Source organism: Lissotriton helveticus, chromosome 1_1 (genome assembly GCF_964261635.1).
Source record: "Lissotriton helveticus chromosome 1_1, aLisHel1.1, whole genome shotgun sequence".
NCBI classification, from domain to species: Eukaryota; Metazoa; Chordata; class Amphibia; order Caudata; family Salamandridae; genus Lissotriton; species Lissotriton helveticus.
This window is the reverse complement of record NC_136057.1, coordinates 1946388259-1946411401: the sequence shown is the minus strand read 5'-3', so window position 1 is coordinate 1946411401 and position 23143 is coordinate 1946388259. Positions and strand designations below refer to the sequence as shown.

Genomic DNA, 23143 nt, shown 5'->3' with positions numbered 1-23143 from the left:
GGGGAGGGGGGGGGGTGTCCTTGTGTAATCCACAAGTGGACGATAGGAGAACAGGGCTTCCGGCAGCATGGTGGTGCGCCCAGTTTAAATGTCTCAATGGCGATAGTGTGGTTGCCCCACTTCTGCCGTTTAGCCAGTGCGCGCCCGTCCCAGTGTCAGTATGCAGGCGGCAGGGATGAAGTAAAATGGCGGTGCCAACACCAGTTTCTGAATCTCCCCGATTCGGGGCAGCCCCACCGTCTGCTGCGCACAGTTGTGGCCAGTCTCCCGGCCTCACCATCCTGTAGGGGCTCCACTTGTCAATGGCAGTTGGCCCCCCCTGTAGCGCCCCCAGACCAGTTCAGCAAGGACTACGCCACCCCACCGCCTCCTCTCACTTCCGAGGCGAGCCTCCCATGGGGTGGCCAGGATATGGAGCTGCTGGTAGAGGGGCTCCTTTCAGCGCGCTCTGTCAGTGGGGGAGCCGTCTTCCAGAGCGCTTCAGATGACGATGAGCCCCCGCACCACGGCTCTGGCCGCAACGCATCAGGGCCTATTCAGCACCGGCCTCCAGCAGTTCTCGTGGCTGGGGCTGCGCTCCAGGGCATGCTGGGCGCGCTCCGTCGCCGCGTCTCAAAGCGCGTAGCCGCCGAAGTTCTGGGAGTGTCGGCCCGAGGTTCTGTCCAGGGCACAAGGGGACCATCCGGTTCCGAACTGTGACAGTGGGGGGTCAAATTGAGGTGGCAGGATGGGGATTATGAGCAATAATCCGCCTGGCTTGGCGGGAGCTTTACGCTAAGGCGGCCATTGCTGTCCAGCGCCACCTAGCGCCCCCACCTTCAGCATCCTTTACAACTTCAGAAACCTGTAACCCACAGTATGTTTTAAAAGAACCCTCACTCACCTACCTAAGTGGTGACATGTTTCATCATTGGGTTCCCACCCTGGTTGCTGAATGCTCCCAGGGTGTGCTGAGACCCCTGATCACAGTGGAGCTGGTTGTTTTGATCACTGTATTTGTATTTATGTGAAGTGCAGATTAAAATTGGCTCAAGATTCCCTATTTTGGTAGTGATTTTATTTGTGGGGCTCTCGTCAATATTGAAAACAAGTGGTGGATATTTGTGGGATAGTAAGTTGATCTCACTTATCCTGGGTGCGGTCTACATGTTTTAGACACCTTTAATAGCCCACAACAGGAAAAACCAAAGCACTCAAAATGTTTTGAATTCAATTCATCACACATTTCAGTTCAAACTAGCAAGAAAGAACAGGAGAAGACCTTTTTAACCCAGGGAAAACAGGAAACTATATTATTCATGACATTCATTAATGTGTTTAATAGATATCATAGTAACACAAAATTGACACAAGAAATTGGCAGGATTGAGACACTCAATTCTGAATAATACAGTCAGAAACCTCTACAATGATGGAGATAGTGTTCTAGTCCTTGGTGTAAAGAATATGAAACAGCCAACAAGGGTTTTGTCACAGCCTCGCCACGGTAAAGAAGGGAGGAGACTGTTATTACGAGAGGGTGGCCAAGCAACGAGGGACCTATCATAGCCCCTTAGATGCTGTGTTAAATCGTCTTCGTCTATACTTTCCAGAAAATATATAGACATATACATTTCAAATACAAGACTATCAAGATATACTCATATATTGCTACTTCAATTAAGATGAAGAATGGCCTAGACACAATTTCAGACCCTAAATACTGATCCATACAGAATTACTCTCATTAGTTCTGCCTACTTCTACAGATGAGCCATCAAACCTCATCTAACAATTCTTATATCCCTAAGCCTTGAAAAAGACATGGTTGTGACGAAACGCGTGCATAAGTACAAGGAGATGATCGAGGCACAAACTTTCCTTTGAATAAAAAGAGAGAAACGATCCCTGCAAGAGAACATTTGCTTACTTTGTGTACACAATAATAGAAATGTGGATTACCTTAGTGGTAAGTCTTTCCCTTCTTTAGGGATCACAACGTTGAAGTGCCACTAATGGTACTAGATGTTGTGAATAGTTAAATGATCTAATAGGGTTGATTGGGGCAAAGGTTTTATAAAATGTGGCTGTAAAGCGCTTAGGGCGGTTTGGCGCTTTGTTTTCTTTAAGAATGCCAATTGCTTCAGTAATCTTTTCCAATGAGATTGCTTTGAATTGGGTCAATTGGGTAGTTTTGTTTTCCTCTGATACGTGAGGTAGTTGCAGCATATTCAGGTAGTTGGATTCTGTTTCAAGGATTATCTGCTTATTGTCAGAACATTGGTCCTCATAGAATTGCGAAAAGGTTTCAAGTATTTTCTGGGGATTTGTTTGGACTGTATTTTTGAGAACACAGTCCTGGGCACACGTAATAAGGATATAACAATGGTCGAAATGTCTCGTATTGTACCAATATCTGTGGTCGACACCAGTGTATTATTCAAATGTATTTAATGATGCAACAACGAAAAACAACCAGCCAACATGTGTTTCGTCACATAAGGGAACTATCCCGTGACTTCTTCAGGGCGGGCTCAGTGAGGTGGGATCTAACCTGGGAGGATTACTATTCAGATCCGTCCAGTGTCTTAAGGAAGTAAGTAGGCGGGTGCGCCGTACGAATGGAGGTGATCTTGAGTCAGTATGGAGAAGAAGAGGAGACACTAGTTCTGTCTCGATATTCAAAATGATGTGAAGATAGGCAAAGTATATAGTGAGCCTATCACTGAAGAGAAGAAAAATGGAATGTTTACCACGAGGTACTGTCTATTATACTTTGAAGTAGAATGATGATGAAGCTTTCTTTGTTGAATTATTGTTGAACAGAATCCTCTTTGTTAGTTCATGTAAGAACAAAGGTGAAAGAAAAGAACTTTAAGAGTAACTTCAAGGAATTTATAGAATTTTCCTCTGTAACAAAGAATAATGAAGATTCCAACTTTAGAACTATTCACAATGTATTTTAAGAAGTGAAGTGAGCCTTCTATTTTTTTTTATGTAAACAGGAAGCAAACAGGTTAGCGCCCTAGTGTGCCAACAGGAAGTGGAATAAGTGTTGAACAGGAAGTAAAGTTAGCACATCAGTCTACCAACAGGATGTAGAATTAGCCTTCAACAGGAAACAACGTTAGCACTCTAGTCTTCCTTCTATGTGAGAATGCTGTAACTTGAGGAGGAGAAAGAATGATCACATGTGAAGGAGAATCACGCAGAGAAAAAAAACTTGAAGACAGTTAGATGAAAGCGTTTCCATGCAAACAAATGGCAGTTGAGAAGGAAAGCCTCAATAAAAATGTTGTTTCCTCTTCTCAAGAAGCGTGAGTCATAAACACTGTTTTCTATCTCCTTCTTTAAGTAACACGGGTCACACACTCATCCAAATCCCCCAAATCAAAAGAAAGTTTTGTCCACAGTTTTCCGCTTCTCAGCAACAACGGCACAGACCAACATAGACTTGGTGCAAATACAACAAACGCAAGTTCCCTCCCCAACTTCAGAAAACGAAAGAGAGAAGTGTGTACAGGATGTGCTCAACCGAAGCGCGTCCAACAGACACAGGGGCGGTCTCTCTATTTATAAATATCAGAAGAGATAGCTCGGAAGAAAATTTGCTTATTAAATGGCTCAAAGAAAAATAAATATATACGATACCAACAGAAGGCAATCCATTTGGAGGTTGTTCAGAGGTTGAGTCAATTTTGTAACTTTAATGAAGTTGAAGGAAATGTTCTCAAAATGATGAAAGGTGGAGCTGGTAACGTTAAGGTGAGATCAATGGGTTCTTTACCTCGTCAACAACAACAAGTATCTAGGGGTCAAAGAAATAAGAGAAAAGACTCAACTCACAAAAATGTCAATGACATAGCCAAATATTAGTTTCTAGGAAGTGGAAACCCAAGTGATCAATTATGCATGACTAAGTACACATGGGCAGACAAAAGTGTGCAAAAACACTCAAGGGCAGGTGAAGTTTTCCCATCAGTTACCGATCTGTTCCGCCTTTTTTTACCATCATCTGGGTTCTCCTTACCCAGCAGACAATGTGTCCACAGTCTAACAGTGTAATAGAGGCTGTGAAGACCCAGTGGCTAGTGTTTTGATAAATGGGTAGTGCAGATATTAAATAGATGTAATTAGGCAACTGAAAAAGCAGTGCAAGTGATGTAAGTGGTGATAGAATAAAATTGGATAAAGCTGAGTAGAAGTCTAATTTTTTATATTTTCTCTCAGCTTCTCCAAATCTAAAATGATGTGAAAAAAACTGATTTTAAGGAATATCTGCTCAGCAATGGAGGTCGACATGTTTCTGCATGGGTGGCTGTTACTCCACTGCTTTTGTCATGACATAGATTGTTGCTACTGTTGTGTAGTGAAATAATTTAAAGGTAATTAAAAGTTATATCACCTGAAGTTACAGGTTAAATCATCCACAACCATCTTGTTGTAGCATCATGTCAAAGACAAAAAACGAGGAGAAACAAAACAAGTTAGAAACATATCACAGTACATTGATATGTGATAAATATGTGTGCCATTCCCAAAGCAGTTAAACGGTCATCACTACAAACTCATGTAGCCACTCACCAGATATTTGTGGAGATGGCACTTCACCCCACCTGGCTGCAGCTCAGGTATTGAGGAGCACCGCTTTATTTAAAAACAACATAAAGACATTCAATAAATCTGTGAGTTCACACATTTGAATTGTACACGTGGTGTCCATGACCTGGGCTCAATACATTTCGCGAACTAGATCTTACAAAGTCCCAAAAAGCCCCATCCAATCAAACACGGTTATTTTAATTACCGTTCGTGCACTATAAGCAAATTAACGAGTGGAGGTAAATCAATGAATATAAATGATATCAGAAGACTTCACCCGGCGTCAGATGACTAAAACGCCCTACACGGTTGTTGCACCTCGAAATATGCCTTCACCTGTAAAGAACGCCAGTAATCACATTGACATGTCTCCATTTGAAACAACTCAAAGTTCTCATGTTCTCGCTCTATTTCCGACAAATCGTGGCATATAACGTGGACTGTCACATTCGTCTTCTGTTTATGACAAGCGCATAATAATGAAAAATTAGTGGTTCAAAAGCGCTTTTATCGCCGTCTCGACAGCGAGAACCATAGAGTATCAAAAGACGACTACATTTCTTACCTATCCGTCGGTGTCTCCCAGCGTCCCTCTGCGCTGACTGGGGAGGCACCGACTACCTCAAAAGCAACACATTTGTAACGTGACTCTTCCGGACACGTGTGGCAGCCAAAGGACACTGGGAGTTGTAGTTTGACAGGCCTTCTTACAACACTGTACGCCGTAGCAAGCGTTTTACATTGTCCCACATCTATCATATCTTCATTCCCATTTTTTACGTGTGGTCCGAGCATATTCATCATATTTATTAGCATGTTTATACAGACACTGTCTCAAAACGCGCTCGTCATTTATTTCTTAACACGTAATCTGACGGAGCATGGGATATATAGTACAATTTAAACATGCCCAACAGCAAAATGAAAAATGAAAAAGCATCGGTGCCTGCGAAGGCTAGAACGTATCACAGATAATTAAGCACCCCAGTGTATACGTTGGCGCCAGCGAACACCATTAGATTGTGACAAAAGTCACAAGTGGATTGATTTAACTGGCACCCTGCAAAGTATAATCAGACCAAGAAGTGTATGTTTTACAGATGCAGCAGGGCCAGGTATGCCGCCTTTTTTAGGGTTTGGCCCGAGAAGAACAAGGGGCAGGAGAAGACAGGGGTCTGCACAACAGGTCCACTGGGGAGTAACACCACAAGCCACAATGGACCCTCGGAGCGGGAAGAAGATACCCCATGAGACAGCAGGAACAAGCAGCGGGACCAACACGACAGTCTCGTGATCAATCTAAGCTCTTACACACTTACAAGTGATGAAGAGAGTCTCCTGAATAGAGGTTTGGGCTTTGTAGCCACTCAAATTGGGGATCCATTTGTGGCACAAGTCGAGCTGGCCAAATTTTTTAGGAAGATTAGACTTCATTATTTTTTTGCAAAACAAACCAATACAGAAATGGTAGTCATGGATAAAAACACTGGTTTAAAAAAAAAACTCCAGGTTCAATCCCCCAATTGTTGGATTGCCTGCTAAAGTTCTTACTTTCGAAGAGGCGGTTGGGAATGACATCAACAACCTCTTCCAGACCCAAAAAAAAAATTCTTACGTCAACCTTCCAAAAAGGGAAAAAGAAGCGTTACGTTCACTTACATCGAACGAAAGCATCATAGTGAAGCCTGCCGACAAAGGCGGTGCAATTGTTGTTTTAGACACTGTAACTTATCGGAATGAGTGTTTGAGGCAGCTGCAGGACCTGAAATCATACCTCCCCTTAAAAGAGGACCCCACAGAGAGGTTGCAGACCACTATTGGTCATCTCGTGGAGGAAGCAACATCTGAAGGGTGGATTACATCTCAGGAGGGGCAATACCTTCAAACTTCTCACCCTTCTATCCCTTATTTCTACTGCCTCCCAAAAGTCCATAAACCTCAGAGGCCCCCCCGGGAAGACCTATAATCTCGGGAATAGGTTCAGTTTTAGAATCATTATCCACCTTCGTGGATCATTTCTTGAACCCGATGGTGAGGGAAATGGCTACTTTTCTTAAAGATACTAAAGACGTCCTGCGGATGCTCCATGAGATAGAGTTTTATATGGCCACTGATCTCCTTGTCTCATTCGACGTGGAATCATTGTACACGTCGATTCCCCAGACAGAGACACTTGAGGTAGTTAGTAATTTATTACAACAAAGGGACCTGCAATCCATCAAACCTGTACCATTCATTATGAATTTAGTAGAGTTAGGGATGAGGGAGAATTATTTTAAGTTTGAAGACACTATCTACCTACAAACATCTGGGACCAGCATGGGTAGTGTCTTCGCTCCTAGTCTTGCTAATCTCTTCGTTCATCATTTTGAACAAGCTGAGATTCTAACACCTACTAACCCTTTCTTTGTAACGCTTCGAGTTTGGAAGCGATACATAGACGACATTTTTGTTGTCTGGCGAGGCACAGTAGAGGACCTGATCGAATTTCATCAGTGGTTGAACTCACGCAACATCTATTTAAAATTCACGGTGGAATACAGCAAGACCCGCCTGGCCTTCTTAGACCTTACTATTCGAGCAACTGCAGGAGGACTGGGTTCCGAACTGTATAGGAAGCCCATGGCCCGAAATGCACTATTGAGCTATGAAAGTTGTCATCCTAGGACCCTACGGAATAATTTGCCGTTTGGTCAGTTTCTGAGGGTCCAGAGAAACTGTTCGAGTAGAGAGGCCTTCGAGACACACTCTGCAAAATTGGTAGAACAACTCCGAGAAAAGAAGTATCCAAAGAAAATCATACGCCAATCCAAGAAGCGAGCATCCAACAACAACCGTGAGGCCCTTCTTGAATTGGCAGTACCAAAAGAAAAAACGGAGAGGATCACATTTGTGAAAACATTTCACACTAAGTCAAATCAGGTCCAGAAAATTGTCAAAAAACATTGGTCAATTTTGAATACGGGGGCGATAATTTACCAATGACACTTTTTGCATTTAAAAGAGGACAAAACATAAAAGACCAACTTGTACATACAAGACCAAAAAACAAAACAACGGGACAAGTTGGTACCTTGTGGGGCCTTCCCCCTGTAGAAGGCCACCACCCATGTGGAATGTGTTCTGTCTGTCCTCAGACCTGTAAATCCACGACTATAGACATTGGCACTAGCAGACCATGCAACAGCGAAAATTCACAAAATGTAACAGTGAGAACATCATATATTTCATTACATGTCCATGCCAAAAAAGGTATGTTGGCATGACCACGAGAAGAATAAAGGTTCGAATCTCCGAACATAAGAGTACTGTACGATGTCGCAAACAGGCGACACGTTTAACATCACATTTTTTGGAAGCTGGCCATGGTCCAAATGATTTTACATGAACAGTTCTTGAACAGCCTACCATCCCCGATCATTGTCCTGATGTGAGCAAATTCCTATTTAAGAGAGAACAGAAGTGGGTCTGCAAATTAAATAGTGACAAAGAAGGTTTGAATGAACCTATACCTTGGATGTCGCTATAGTGCCTGTAGTCCAGTCAGTAAACATCACAATGTCATCATACCATCTTGAACATGTGTTGTACATACATTACCATAAAACATGAGATTGTGTCTCCTCTTTGATTTTCGCTTGGAAAATGTAGTCCTCACGAGATACTGCTAGGGCTGCATATTATACATCACAAGCCTAGTTCATTGAGGGCATTTTTGGTATTAGGCGGTACTGGACAGTAGTGACTTGTCGCACAAGTTTCACATGAGCAGTTAATCGGGTGAACCATCGTTCCACAGGTGGAATGTCGTGTTGAACGATGGCTGTGATACACAATGCTCTATGCGCTGAGTGGGACAGTTTGATCTTAACTGCAAAAATCTGTAAAACATACACTTCTTGGTCTGATTATACTTTGCAGGGTGCCAGTTATATCAATCCACTTGTGACTTTTGTCGCAATCTAATGGTGTTCGCTGGCGCCAACGTATACACTGGGGTGCTTAATTATCTTTGATACGTTCTAGCCTTCGCAGGCACCGATACTTTTTCATTTTTCATTTTTCATTTTGCTATTGGGCATGTTTAAATTGTACTATATATCCCACGTTCCGTCAGATTACGTGTTGAGAAATAAATGACGAGCGCATTTTGAGACAGTGTCTGTATAAACATGCTAATAAATATGATGAATATGCTCGGACCACACGTAAAGAATGGGAATGAAGATATGATAGATGTGGGACAATTTAAAACGCTTGATATGGTGTACAGTGTTGTAAGAAGGCCTGTCAAACTACAACTCCCAGTGTCCTCTGGTTGCCACACGTGTCCGGAAGAGTCACGTTACAAATGTGTTGCTTTTGAGGTAGTCGGTGCCTCCCCAGTCAGCGCAGTGGGACGCTGGGAGACGCCGACGGATAGGTAAGAAATGTAGTCGTCTTTTGATACTCTATGGTTCTCGCTGTTGAGACGGCTATAAATGCGCTTTTGAACCAGTAATTTTTAATTATTATGCACCACGATTTGTCGGAAATAGAGCGCGAACATGAGAACTTTGAGTTGTTTCAAACGGAGACATGTCAATGTGATTACTGGCGTTCTTTACGAGTGAAGGCATATTTCGAGATGCAACAACCGTGTAGGGCGTTTTAGTCATCTGACGCCAGTCGAAGTCTTCTGATATCATTTATATTCATTGATTTACCTCCACTCGTTAATTTGCTTATAGTGCACGAACGGTAATTAAAATAACCGTGCTTGACTGGATGGGGCTTTTTGGGACTTTGTAAGATCTAGTTCACTAAATATATTGAGCCCAGGTCATAGACACCACGTGTACAATTCAAATGTGTGAACTCACAGATTTATTGAATGTCTTTATGTTGTTTTCAAATAGAGCGTTGCTCCTCAATACCTGAGCTGCAGCCAGGTGGGGTGAAGTGCCATCTCCACAAATATCTGGTGAGTGGCTACATGAGTTTGTAGTGATGACCGTTTAACTGCTTTGGGAATGGCACACATATTTATCACATATCAATGTACTGTGATATGTTTCTAACTTGTTTTATTTCTCCTCATTTTTTGTCTTTGACATGATGCTACAACAAGATGGTTGTGGATGATTTAACCTGTAACCTCAGGTGATATAATTTTTAATTACCTTTCCCTTATTTCACTACACAGCAGTAGCAACAATCTAGGTCCTGACGAAAGCAGTGGCGTAACAGCCCCCCATGCAGAAACATGTCGACCTCCATTGCTGAGCAGATATTCTGTTAAATCTGTTTTCTTCACATCATTTTAGATTTGGAGAAGCTGAGAGAAAATATTAAAAATTAGACTTCTACTCAGCTTTATCCAATTTTATTCTATCACCACTTACATTACTTGCACTGCTTTTTCAGTTGCCTAATTATATCTATTTAATATCTGCACTTCCCATTTATCAAAACACTAGCCACTGGGTCTTCACAGCCTCTATTACACCATTAGACTGTGGACACATTGGGGCATATTATCAAGGGGCTTTATCTCCGCTTTTTTGGCTTTAAAAGCCAAGAAAGCGGAGATAAAATTATCTCCCTATTACCAAGCTGTCGCTAACACCAGTTAGCGACAGCTGATAGGAGATAGTGACCATCTTGGGCCCCGCTTTGCATGTCAGTGATATTTATCACTAATGACATGAAAAGTGGGCGTGCCAAGATGTTAGCGACTGAAAACAGTCGCTAACATCGCTATCTCCTATTACCAACTTTTGGAGATATTCGCGCTAAGCGCGAATATCTCCAAAAGCTAACACTTGCCCAGGAGCAGTTCTTAGCCATGTTATCCAATGGGAGGTGGATAACATGGCTAAGAGCATTTGCTCGATAATGCATGAATATCGCGGACTTTTCAGCGATATTCATGCCTTGCGGCTGTTTTTTATCGCATTTGCGATAAACCTTGCTAATAGCAAGGTTTATCTGCGATAAAAATCGCCGATTTGCGGCGATAATTTTTGTCTCTAAATAAGTTAGAGACAAAAATTATCTCTATTGGTTGGTAATATGCCCCATTGTCTCCTGGGTAAGGAGAACCCATATGATGGTAAAAAGGGCGGAACAGATCGGCAACTGATGGGAAAACTTCACCTGCCCTTGAGTTGTTTTGCCCACTTTTGTCTGCCCATGTGTATTTAGTCATGCATAATTGATCACTTGGGTTTCCACTTCCTAGAAACTAATATTTGGCTATGTCATTGACATTTTTGTGAGTTGAGTCTTTTCTCTTATTTCTTTGACCCCTAGATACTTGTTGTTGTTGATGTTATCATTAGGGGCGTGTATCTAGCGTTGGGTCATTAAACCTGCCCTTGGACCCTTGTTTTAAATATTGTGTTCTGTCTTCTTTACCTCGTCGCCATTGTAAAGATCACAGTAATCCAGTTGAATATAAATCCAAGGGGTATTTATTAAAGTTGATCCTTTACATCTCAGCCTGTAAATTCTGCTGTAGTTCTCAAGATGCAGTTTTCAGAACAGTACTATGTCACTTAGAATATGGCAAGTATAATATTCTACATGAAAACTAATAGAGTCTTAAATTACAATGTTAAGCATATTACAACCTGCTCAGGAGGGTGGGTGCTAGTGAGATGCACCGGTCGGGGAGGGAGCACGGCTGTTGCTTTAGCACTGCTTTTCTTACAGGGGGCCAATATTTCAAACCAGCCCCACCCTTCCGCCTCACCGGGAAAATGCCTGGTGCCTGCTACAGCCAGTCCAGCCCTGCCTGAGGGTCAGTGAAGATGGAGGCACTATGAAACAGTAACAAACTACTGATGATAATATTGCTGTCATTCCATTTCCCTATCTCGTATACAAGCAAGTTCGGGCCAGTGACCAGCATATATACGAAAGGTGAAATTCTTGCGTGCCTCAGGCAACATAATTGAGAGAAAATATTTCGGCTAAATATTGCCAACTTTCACACTTCAGCTAAATCCACATATTATGACCAATGAAAAGATCTGTAACATTTTGACTTACAGTAACCACAAATACTTTCGAAGGTTACATTCACAATGCTAACTTGCTCTTCCTTTCAGCATAAAATGAAACTTTATTTCAGAACTGAACTTACCCATACAAACAGGTGGAACGGACCACACCCCTTGCTTGCAGTGTACAGTGCTTGGGCCCTCCATCAGGTGATAGTTGTGGCACCTGTACTCCACTGAGGATCCTGTAGGGTAGCCAGTCAATATCGGCTCAACAATGTCTCCATTTGTGATTGAAGGTGGTGGTCTACACTGTTCAGTGTTTTCTAAATGAGATGAAAACAAATGAATACACCGGCAACTAAATAATCAGGCCTCTGTTTTTTTCCAAAGCTGGTATTACCTCTACTTTGGAGTCATATATAATGCGGTATGCCTGACTAGCAGGGTCGTTTGACGTTTGAAGGTGTTCTGATAGCATCATGGTAATGGGAAAACTTCAAAATAAACGCAGAAATTACAAGTACATCAGAGTATATCCAAACGTTTGTAAGAAATGTGTTTTTTCTTGCATGGAATTTAGCTCATGGAAATATAAAGTAGTTTTAGCGTCGGTGCAAAAGTGCATGCAAAGGCAACTAGTGAAAAATGTTCAAACTTTTCATTCATTGAACAATAATTAGGAAAGGCAACGGTAGAGCGGAATGAACTAATTCTGACACCCCCTTCGCCCAAGAGCAGGTGATAAATGAGCTATTCCTGCATAATTTATTACACAAAAACACGTAAACGAATGGAAAAAACACAATCTGGACATCCTAATTTAATTAATACAGTTTGACATCAGCACTTGGAAAAAAGGCATATTTCACATTCTGAGATTTCAAACTGATTTTCTGAAAATATTTATATGACTAATAAGAACACGATGACAGTCTATAGTGGCCAATGAAATCAGTTCATCCTTTACATTTTGAATCACAATTTCTTTAGCGAATGGGTGCAAGAAGAGTGTAGGGGAAGGCTTGCTGTTTTCTCTCAATCATTGCCTGCCTCCCACATTACCCCGCCCAAACCACATCTACTGGAAAAGTAACGGAGAGCTAACATCTGAGGCTGTAGATTGTCGAGATTGAAATATTGATGGCAGTGGGCATATTCCTGTGTATATAGCCCATTGTAGTTCTATTTCCTTAACGTAAACGTAAGCGTTCCAATGTTGTAATCAGTAGTAAGTCAAAAGGATGTTATTTTTAAATTAAATGTAGTACAATGCCATATAGTTTTACTGTAAAGGTCAGTACATGAGAGGTGCACGCAATGTAATCATCATATTGGTAATAGTTCATGGTACCAGGAAGTGCTTTTAACACGTCTGTGCAGCTAAGTATTTTTTTATCCAAGTCTGTGTTGCAATCTTTTGGGAACATCTGGGTCAGGATTTACTAAGGACCAGTATGGTCCATGTGTGACGCAAGTCATTCCAAGACAATGCAAGTACTTAAATGGTATTAACAAAGCCACACAACTTTGCAAAGAAATGTTACTCAATTCAGTGGCCTGTTACATTTTGTTGTGGTAGGCGTTCCAAGGGTGGAGCATACACCCATGGAATTTGATGCGATCCCAGATATACTAAAGTTAGTAAACATGGGATAGTGCCAAAATTCTGTGCTTACCACAGAGATGTCTGGTAAGGAGAATTATCTTTATTTAAACCTGCTATGTCTCCTTTCCACATCTGCTACATTCTGCAGCAAACATAAAAAGTGTAAATTGTCTCCAAAGATTATTTTGTGCAAAAACAATCCTGTCCGTAACACAAACACCTTGGCAGCATGCATCATAGGGGGCCTTCATAGGCGCTAGGCAGCACAGAGTGCCAGTGCCAGGAGAGAGAAGTGCTGCATATCTTAGTAGATATGGTGCAACTCTACTCTCCTTTTCATGCAACACTATGCCGCAACTGTGCTTGTTGCCCTGTGTTATGGAAAACATTACTAAATATGCCGCCTAGTGTGTTAAGTCTCAGTCTTCATTAACCCCCAACTGCCTCATTCCTCTGTCTCACGTGACCCTGTATGCGCCCCCAAAGCACGAGAACTATCTTCTGGAACACAACGCCGCTCTCCACTCCAAGCTTCATTCTCGTCTCTATTCATTGGAGCCAGTCCGGCTTGCAAGACTCGTAGGTGGATGGACAGGTGGGGTGGGCGCGCGGGGTTTGCGGGTGGGGATTTCCAAAAAAAACATATCTTACCGGGTCCTGCGCTGCCACCGCTCCTGACCAGGTCTTGCGCCCGCATTTTCCTGCTGCTTTCCTGCTTTCCTGCCGGAGGCAGGAACAGGAAACAGGCATCTTCCCTCCCCTCCTCTAAGCCAATTACAACTCTGCAAAGGAAGCGTTGTGATTGGTGCGGACAGCGCCCAGCCCGGCGCCTATAGGGAGGTCATTGTCTCTATGTTGGCGCATTGGGACTAATCACATTCTCTTTACAAGACCGAAGCGTTCGTTTCTATCTCCTTCACGATAATAGTGATCACTGCATTGGAAGCATTGAATAAGATGCTTTATTAATGGCTACTTGGTCAGTGGAGCCACTAAACACACGGTTCCAACAGAGCCGCTCCAACCAACCATGCATCTACATTCCTTTTGTCTCCAGGTAACAGGTTCATTCTAGAAGCTGACTTAACCCACACTAAGTTAAAGGGATATACACTACAGTTAAATCTACAGGATACTACACATTATCATTTCATATAGACCATGAAGTTTAGTAGCATATGCCCAAAGGATATATTACAACATTTTACCTCAGATGTAAGTTGTAACAAACAGACAAGGTCACTCAGATTTTTGGTGGTGGAGTTTGAAGTCTAATCATAGTTTCTGAAGAGTCCGCCACACAGGTAAATAAATATAAAGGCCAGCATTTGTAAAGCGCACAGCTACCTCTGACGGAGGTGTCCCGGTGCTGGGGGACGTCGGGAAGATTAAGCAAGCTATTGCCCAGAGTCACATGGTGCTGGGCTAACCTGCCACCAGAACCGGGAATTGAACCGTGAAACCTGGAGTCAGGTACCCTGGCCGCTGAGCCACACCTATTCCATAACTTCTGAATTGCAGAATGTAGCATGAATAGAAAGAGGAAACGGGGAGAAATTAAAGTATTTCTCCTTGTTGCGCCTCCTTATCCCTCCCCTGGAGAGGCGTAGGATTTTGGCGCATTCCCAGGTTTACGAAACCTTGTAAATCTGGGAATGGTGGCAGAATCCATGAGTGTTGCATGAGAACACCCACAGCAACACCCATGGAATGCCCATTTCACGCAAAAGGATGCGTGAAAAGGGGACGTATTTACAAAGACACAAAAAGCCACGCAGTGTGGCTTTACGTGTCTTTGTAAATATGAAGCACCAAATTGAGCTGCTGCTGCGTCACAAAAAGTGGTGCACCGGTGGCACAAGGGGCTTGTATATATGCCCCTTTATTTCTTCTTGGTATTTCCTCTTTCCACTTGTACTACATTCTGCAGATCATGTGGACAGAGGAAAATGTTTGTGTTCAGGAAGGTGTCCATTTCTGCACAAAAACAATCCTGCCTGTACTGCCAGCACCATTGCACTATGGTGCAAGGGTGCAAGCATTGGAACTAGGATCCACACAGTGCGCCAACGCAAGGAGAGAGCAGAAATGCTCCATGTCTTTGCAAATATGAAGCATTTATTCTCTCTCCCTTTCATGCAATGCAGTACAGTAACTTTGTTTGCTGCCCTGCGTTGTGCAAAACTTTAATAAACGTGCCCCAAAGTGGCTTGCCCAGAATCACAGGATGTTGAGCTAATGCCAGAATTCGAACCTGGATCCCTAGTTCCAAAGTCAGAAGCTCAGGCGCATGGGTCACGTTTGCACAGTTATTATTGGCAAATCCAAGATGCATTATTAAGAGCCATCTCAGTAGAATTCTACCTGGACTCCTATGAAGCTCTGTAATTGTACTCGAGATCACATTTTGAACTGCTACAAAATAATGAAAGAAATTAAATATTGAGACTCTAGCTCTTAAATCCCAACCGATTACTGACACTGATGTTGGGTACTCAATTTCATATTTCTCAAATAATGTCATTATGTCTGATGAGCCTACATTTTGACCAGTTCCTGGAATAATATTAAATAATACTTTTTCCCCACTCAGTGCTGAGGATTAATAATAAGGCTAAGATAGTCAAGGTGGTTTCATTCTGCACTATCCACCGAAACATGTTGATGCTTAGAGTTTGTTAAATTTGTGGACCATAGCATCACATTTTGAAAAGAAATTGGTTTGTACAATGTGTTGCTTTTATGGATACCTACAAATTAACATACTTTTATGACAAATGTGAATGCCTTAGGTGTTATCTCACCTTTTTTTAAATATTGTACCCATGTGAGCTTTAAGCATCTGTTTTTACACTGATATTTATGCCAACTTTTTACAGATATATTGAAAGAAAAAAAGGAAAAAAATTGTTATTAAATTTGGAGATATAAAACTTCTTTGTAGTACTTGGCTCTTTCAAAACTGGGTAAATGAATGTGAGACAACTTGATATTTGTAAGTTGAGTTGAATGTTAAGTGACCTCAGGGGAAATTATTTGTGACTGTTAAGATATTCAAGCACAGAACAGTCTTAATGAAAAAGTGATGACAACCATGATTTCTAATCCCCTCTTTTTTCTTGAGAAAAGGATTAGCTTCTTCACCATAGACGTAAACAGTGACTACATCTCTATAACTAACCAACACAGAATATGTTTTGTGCCATTGAATTCCCAACTAACAATCGAGTACTACAGGTTCATTGTATTCCTGGGCCAACCAGTAGGGAATAGGGATGTGCAGCGGTTCACACAAATGGGTGGCACCATTGTATCCCATCACTTCTGTTTGTAGGGTGATACCCGGAGCTTGAAGTGGAAGCCTTAACCACCATCTCAGATTTAACTAACTTGGGCATAGTTAATGAAAATTGAGATGTATGTCTAAGAAATAATAAACATAGGGGCATATTTACAATCCCCTTGCGACACTTTTAGGCCGCTGTTGCGTCACTTTTGTGATGCAGCGTTGTCGTAAACAAAGCGCCACGTTGCGACACATTTATATTGTGACGTAACTAGGGAGATGCGTCATGTTGTAAAGCCCTGTACTACATTAAACCTTGTCAAAACCTTATACCTGCTTGAAGCAGGTGTAAGAAGTGATGCAGCATAATAAGAATAGGCTTTCCTGAGCATTGCTGTAGTTGCGTTGTGCTTGCGACACGACTCCAGCAATGCGTTGCCTTTGCGCCAACAGATGCGTCACGCATCTGTCAATCCTTGCACCACGGTACGCCGCATTGTAAATGCGACGCATCCATGGTGGTGCAAGTTTTTTTTTTGTGTGATGCAAATGAACTGACGCATCTCTGCTAATATGCAGAGATGCGTCAGTTCTTGTGAATCTGCCCCTGATACCTAGTTAGAGGTGGCACAGGAGCAAGGTCAGGAAATTAATTTTTCAAATGGACGAATGACGATCCTCACACTTGCTTCTGTAGTGCTTCAATACTGCTTCTGTACTTGCTCTTCACCATACATACCCAACTATGAAAAAATGTTTGTTCACACCTATAGAGATCCCATTCACTTTTCAGTTATCATTAACCTCCTCTTTTTTAGAAACTTGTGCTAGTCTCTTTGAGCCTCAATTAGGTACAACCTGACTTCCTAAAGGTCTAACTCTGAATGAAATATATTTTCCTAGATCATTTAGGATAATTCTTTCCTCATTTTTGGTGAACATATGTTGCAGGATGTCATGTGAAATATTCCCTCCCTTTTCAGGAGTGTGTGCCTTTTTTCTCACAGCCTAATTTTCTTTCTGTCACATTTTGGGGTCTCCCTTTCAGAAAAACTTTACATTTACTATCTATTTTTAATGAATGCCAACCCATGTGAACCTAAACAATACTGATTTATTAAGTGAAACGTACAGAAACGGGTTCTAAGCAAGAACAGCCAAAACCACAAGGTGTCTGACATCTGCCAGCCAAATAGAATGAAAATGAAGATTAAATAGGCATTGAAAAGGCTATTACTTTTGGTGCTGGGATCAATATTTTTTGGGCTTGCACAAACATTACCTTTTATGTTAATTTCAATGTCTAAGTACCCTATTACTCTAACTCTAGGAAACACGCAGTACTGGTGACCTGACGGAAGCTTAGTGGAAAAGTGCATAGCATTAAAATAAGCTGTATACACATAGTAATTGAAACTTAAGCTTTAATTCATGGATATTTATAAGCACCAAATACATATCATTACATAACTTCCTTTCTTGCTATAACATAAACTTTTTTTAATGTAATTGCTGCCCACTTCATGAAAGAGTGAGAGTTATGGTTGTGTAGGGTGGGGTAGGCATGCACCCCAATTGTCCGGGCATCCTGCATTCCTGGATGTCATAGTAGGAAATAATGTATGCTTTATTCACATAGTTATTACGTTGGTACTCAGGGACTGGGGACTGCCCCATCCCAAATACCAGGGTCCCTGCTTGGAAGTCTGGGGCCCTGGGTAATTGCCCATTTTGCCCATGCTTTAAAACAGCAATGGCATTAGCATGGAAACAAGACGCATCTAACAATTCTGTTTCAAGGCATTTGTTCATTGAAATCTTTTCTTTGCATTACACTGCATCACCATGTTTTGCTTTGGGCCCACTTACACGACCTCTAAAAACCCATTGCTTTTGACTCATCATTAGAAATCTAGAAGCAGATTTATCGTCAACCCCGGAAACCAAAGGATCAGCCAGGAACCCAACACCTCTACTGCATCCACAACATTTCTTGATGCCTGGTAACACGCATAAGATAGACCAGTACTCAAAAAACCCTCTGCCAACCCCATCAAACTCATAACTACCCTGCAAGCTCCCTGCTCCCATTCCCAGTGAAGGTACTGGAAAAATATCATCAACAATCAACTTTTGACACACCTGGAGCAGAAACAGTTACTTGATGCCTCCCAATCTGGTGTCCGCAACAATCACAGCACCAAAACCACCCTGATTGCAGCCACCAAAGAGATCCAAACCCTCCTTGACTGAGGAGAAACAACAGCTCTGTTCCTCTTCAACCTCTCAGCAGCTTTCCACACAAAATCCCACCACATACTGATCGCAAGACTCCACCAAATCGGCATCCAAGCAGACCACTCAGCTGGATCACCTCCTTCCTCACCCAAAGAACCCAGAGGATCCACCTACCACCTTTTACCTCTTAACCCAGGGAGATCATCTGCAGTGTCCCCCCGGGCTCATTCTTCAGCCCCACGCTCTTCAAAGCATTTATGACCCTGCTAGCCAGCATAATCAGATCCTATGCTCTCAACATAATTTTCTACATAGACGACGTCCAACTCATCCTCTCACTCACCGCCAGAACTAGTTTCCACAGATGCATGACAAACTTTGCTGAATGGATGAAGAACAACTGCCTGCAGCTGAACACAGATGAGACAGAAGTACTCATATTTAGCAACAGCAGCAACACATGGAATGACTTCTGGTGGCCAGACCTATGAACTGCACCCACTCCCTCTAACCATGCCAGAAACCTCGGAATCATCATTGACAACAAGCTCACCGTGAAGTCACAAATCAACACAGTCTCCTCCACCTGCTTTCCCACTCTGCGCATGTTATATGAGATCTTCAAGTGGCTACCCCTACACACATGATGCACCGTGTCACAAGTCCTCTTCTCCAGTCAACTGGACTATGGCAATGCCCTCTACATAGGAATCGCTGCACACCTCCAACAGAGACTTCAGACCATACAGAACGCAGCAGCCAGACACATCTTTGGCCTTCCCTGATGAACCAACATCACGCCCCACCTCAGGCAACTCCTCTGGCTTCCCGCAAAGAAAAGATACCAATTCAAACTGCTGACCTACGCACACAAGTCTTAACACAACCAAGGACCTGACCACATTAACCACCACCTGAACTTCTACCAACCATTGAGAAGACTGAGCTCCACCTCTCTTTCACTTGCCCATACTCCCTGCATCTACCAAAGCAGAAGTGGATGATGGTCCTTCTATCATATCGCAGCAAAGACCTGGAACAGCCAACCCAAGCACCTCCTGACCATCACCTCACTTCCGGAATTCCAAAGGACCCTCAAGACCTGGCTGTTCGAATAAGCCTCAGGGACCTGCAAGCGCCTGGATACCCTATTGGGTGTTTAGCCAACCTTTCTAAATCCTGAATAATTGATTGATCAACACTTTGCTCTTCTGCAAGTGACAAAAAATGCTACAAAGTTGTTCAGAGTGTTGATAAACTATTTAATTAACTAATTTTCCGGGCAAAACTTATTTTGAGCTGGGAAGCAGCATAAAACTCATACAAGAGGTGCTTTGCACTACCCTGTGCTCTTTTGCACTACTTTATATCATGAGGGCATCCCATGAGTGGTACATGTGCATTCCTGCGCTATCACCCAGGGATTGTGATAAAAAGTAATGTTTGCTAAAATTGATAGACAGGGTTTTGTGCCAAATAATACCTCCTTAAGTTAGGTGTTAATTTGAAGAAGTAAGTTCTCCTAAGTTTTCAAACACTTAATGGGTGATGCACGCACAACACATCCAATGTGTTAGAAATGTAAACCTTTGTTTATGCATATGATTTCATACTGGAAGGGTATGTTTCCAAAACAAAGACTATTTTAGAAAGCAAGCCCAACCATTTGCACTGCGGTACACAGATGTGTGTGTTGTGCCAGTAGCCTGATTGCGCACTAGTGGGGGGTGAGGAGCAGCAGTTCTGTATCTTAGTAAATGTGTTTCGGTGCTGCTCTCTCCGCATAGCGCATTGAAGCACAGCAACTTTAAATACTGTTCTGCGTTTTACGAAATATAGTAAACGTGTCCCCTGGTGATTTGCATCCTGCCACAATCCAGCTTTTTCGATCAATATTTCCTTTCTGCTCCCAACCTGCTTATTAAAAACAGTCAGCTTTCCCACCTCATAGAGTTTTATAGCTTCTGGTCTGCGGTTAACAAAATGCAAGCCCAAAAAACCTTATTTAATACGCTGCACATGTTTACTGTGTGAATTTACTTACCAATACATGTAGGAGGTGACTGCCATTTCCCCCGTTTGCACTGAATGTCTTGTGATCCACTCATCTCATAGCCGTCTGAGCATCTATATTGCAAGATATCTCCAGAATAATACATTTCAGACTCAAGAAGAGGTTCCCCATTTTCAATAGAAGGAGGCTGATTACATATCTTCTTTTCTTTAATTTCTGTGACACCAAAATAAGCCAAAGTGAGACTAATTACAAAGTCTGCATGTGAGTACACAACTAATTATAAAAAAAATAAGAAACTAAAATCAAACACTAAAAACTGGGTCAATGTTCTGACAGTTCTAGGTTCACTGCGGAGGATAATTTGAGATTACTGAAAGATATTCATCTTTACTTCAGAAATTCTACTGCTGAGGCAGTCTGTATTTGAGGTGTGGCTGGTGATTATTGAAAGCTTAGGGAAGGTAACATATGGCATGACTTCCAATGAGGGAAGCAAACGAACACAAATTCTACGAGGGCTTTCGACCTTCTCACTCTGAGAAAAGTTTGAAAAATGGGGACAAATTGTGCATTTAACCCACTATATTTATATTCATATGCTGAAAGGCAATAGCCCCAGGAAGGGCACACATGAATATTTGCAAGTACTTTTATGATGTGCTAAGCCAAGGAAGCCTGGAAGTGACTCATGGTATGGAACCCTATGTTGCTGAAAGCTGCATACAAACACCAATGCTGGAAATGTGTGTATATATTGATGGTAGATGTTGGTTCAGGGAAGTGCCTTTTGTGAATTAGTTTAAATACGTTCAGCAGTTGCAAAGTTATTTAAAAACGTTCCAGTTGTATATCTAGTGACACAGAGGATCGGCGACACATCCCGATCTCATGCTGATATCTAATTCGCTGCCAACACTTCAAACCAGATAGTGTTGGCAGCCATCTTGGGACTCGGTTGAACCTGGTCACAGATAAAAAGTAAACAAAAAGCAAAGGGGAAGGGTAGAAACACCCTGACCCCCAAGGCCAAGCATTTAAAAAAAAAAATTGGCAGGAGTCGAGATGGATCGGCGAATCCCGCCGATTTGTTTTTTAATCAAAATGCAGACTCCCATGCTTCATTTCTTATCAGCCCCCAGGTGGGCCATATCCGAATGGGCATTTTAATAAAGGAAAGGGGTGCACAGCCTCCTCCTCCTGTGGCTCATTGATGCCCCAGAGACCACAACCCTGGCGGTTCTTTGCCATAAAATGTGGGGGAGGACCGTATGACCTCCCCCACTGCCATGGGGTCAACCACCTCACCAGGGCCTATTTATTTATTAATGGGGGCCTCTTACACCTCCCCCTCCCCAGCCCTGGGGACTACCACCTCCCAGGGCTTTAAGATTAAAGAATGCTGGTGGGGCCCTCCCAGGGACCACCACTATCTCCTGGGGCAAATTTTAATAAAGGAGAGGGGCTGCGCATCCCCCCTCCTGGAGCCATAGATGGTTGTGGGGACCACCACCCCCTCAAGGCAGGCTCCTGCTATGTCCCAGGGTGCCCACCCCCAGGGATATAGCTGTTTGCTATGGCTTGGTGGGAGCTTTAGCGCTCCTGCCATGCCTTAGCAAACTGTGCTCTACTTTCAGCAAGCGAGAGCATTAAAAATGCTCTTGCTTGCTAGAAGGGGTGCACAATTGCTTTCACAGGGAGAGAGCTGCATGTTATCAGGTTTCATTACCACTCTGCAAAGGCACCTCCTGGCTCACAGCTGGCTGGTGGATGAATTATCCTTGGTTGCAGAGGGTCCTTGGGGGCCAACTAGTCATCCATGTAATTCCCAAACATTGGGAGTGCTGAGAGGTCTTTTAGAGGCTAAGCCCCCCTTTTTTATGACTTTGCAAGTTCGTATTCGATGCTCAGGGTTCTTGGGGGCCCAGAATCCCGCCTGTTACCTCCAGTAAGTCTGACACAGCAGGATTCCTGAGAACTGGTTGGAGGCCTGCCCCTTTTCTCCACCACTTTGCAAACGTGACCACCAGTTAAAAAAACATGAATATTTACTTAAAAAACAAAACGTTACAGGGATGGGTATAGTTAGGAAATAGATTTTTAAAAACCCTGGAAATTCACTGACTAAAACCAAAGGTTACAGGGATTTAATAGTTAGGAAATAGAATTTTAAAAACTTTTGACATTTACTGAAAAAAACAAAGGTTACATGAACAATTTAGTTAGGCTCAGATTTCACTCATACAAAACCAGTGAAGTTCTGCAGTTATAATTACCTGAGCTAACTTTAGACTTACGCTCCGCAATGCACTGCTCATGACCTCACATTTTACATAACTGATGACAACACTGATGACATCTCAAATACCATCACCGAAAACATCACTGATGACATCATCCACAGAACCACTCACACATACGCTCGCACC

The 23143-nt window shown here is 42.6% G+C and overlaps 1 protein-coding gene across 1 annotated transcript in view; it reads right to left on the bottom strand.

Annotated features, from left to right (window-relative positions):
• Window positions 1-23143, bottom strand: part of LOC144755180 (coagulation factor XIII B chain-like) — a 291682-nt gene that overhangs the window by 170748 nt on the left and 97791 nt on the right. Inside the window, exons 7-8 of the mRNA XM_078643823.1 lie at window positions 20745-20930; window positions 11711-11893 (exon numbers count right to left, since the gene is read on the bottom strand). Coding sequence (XP_078499949.1) covers window positions 11711-11893; window positions 20745-20930 — 369 coding nt within the window. The remainder of the gene's footprint in view (window positions 1-11710; window positions 11894-20744; window positions 20931-23143) is intronic.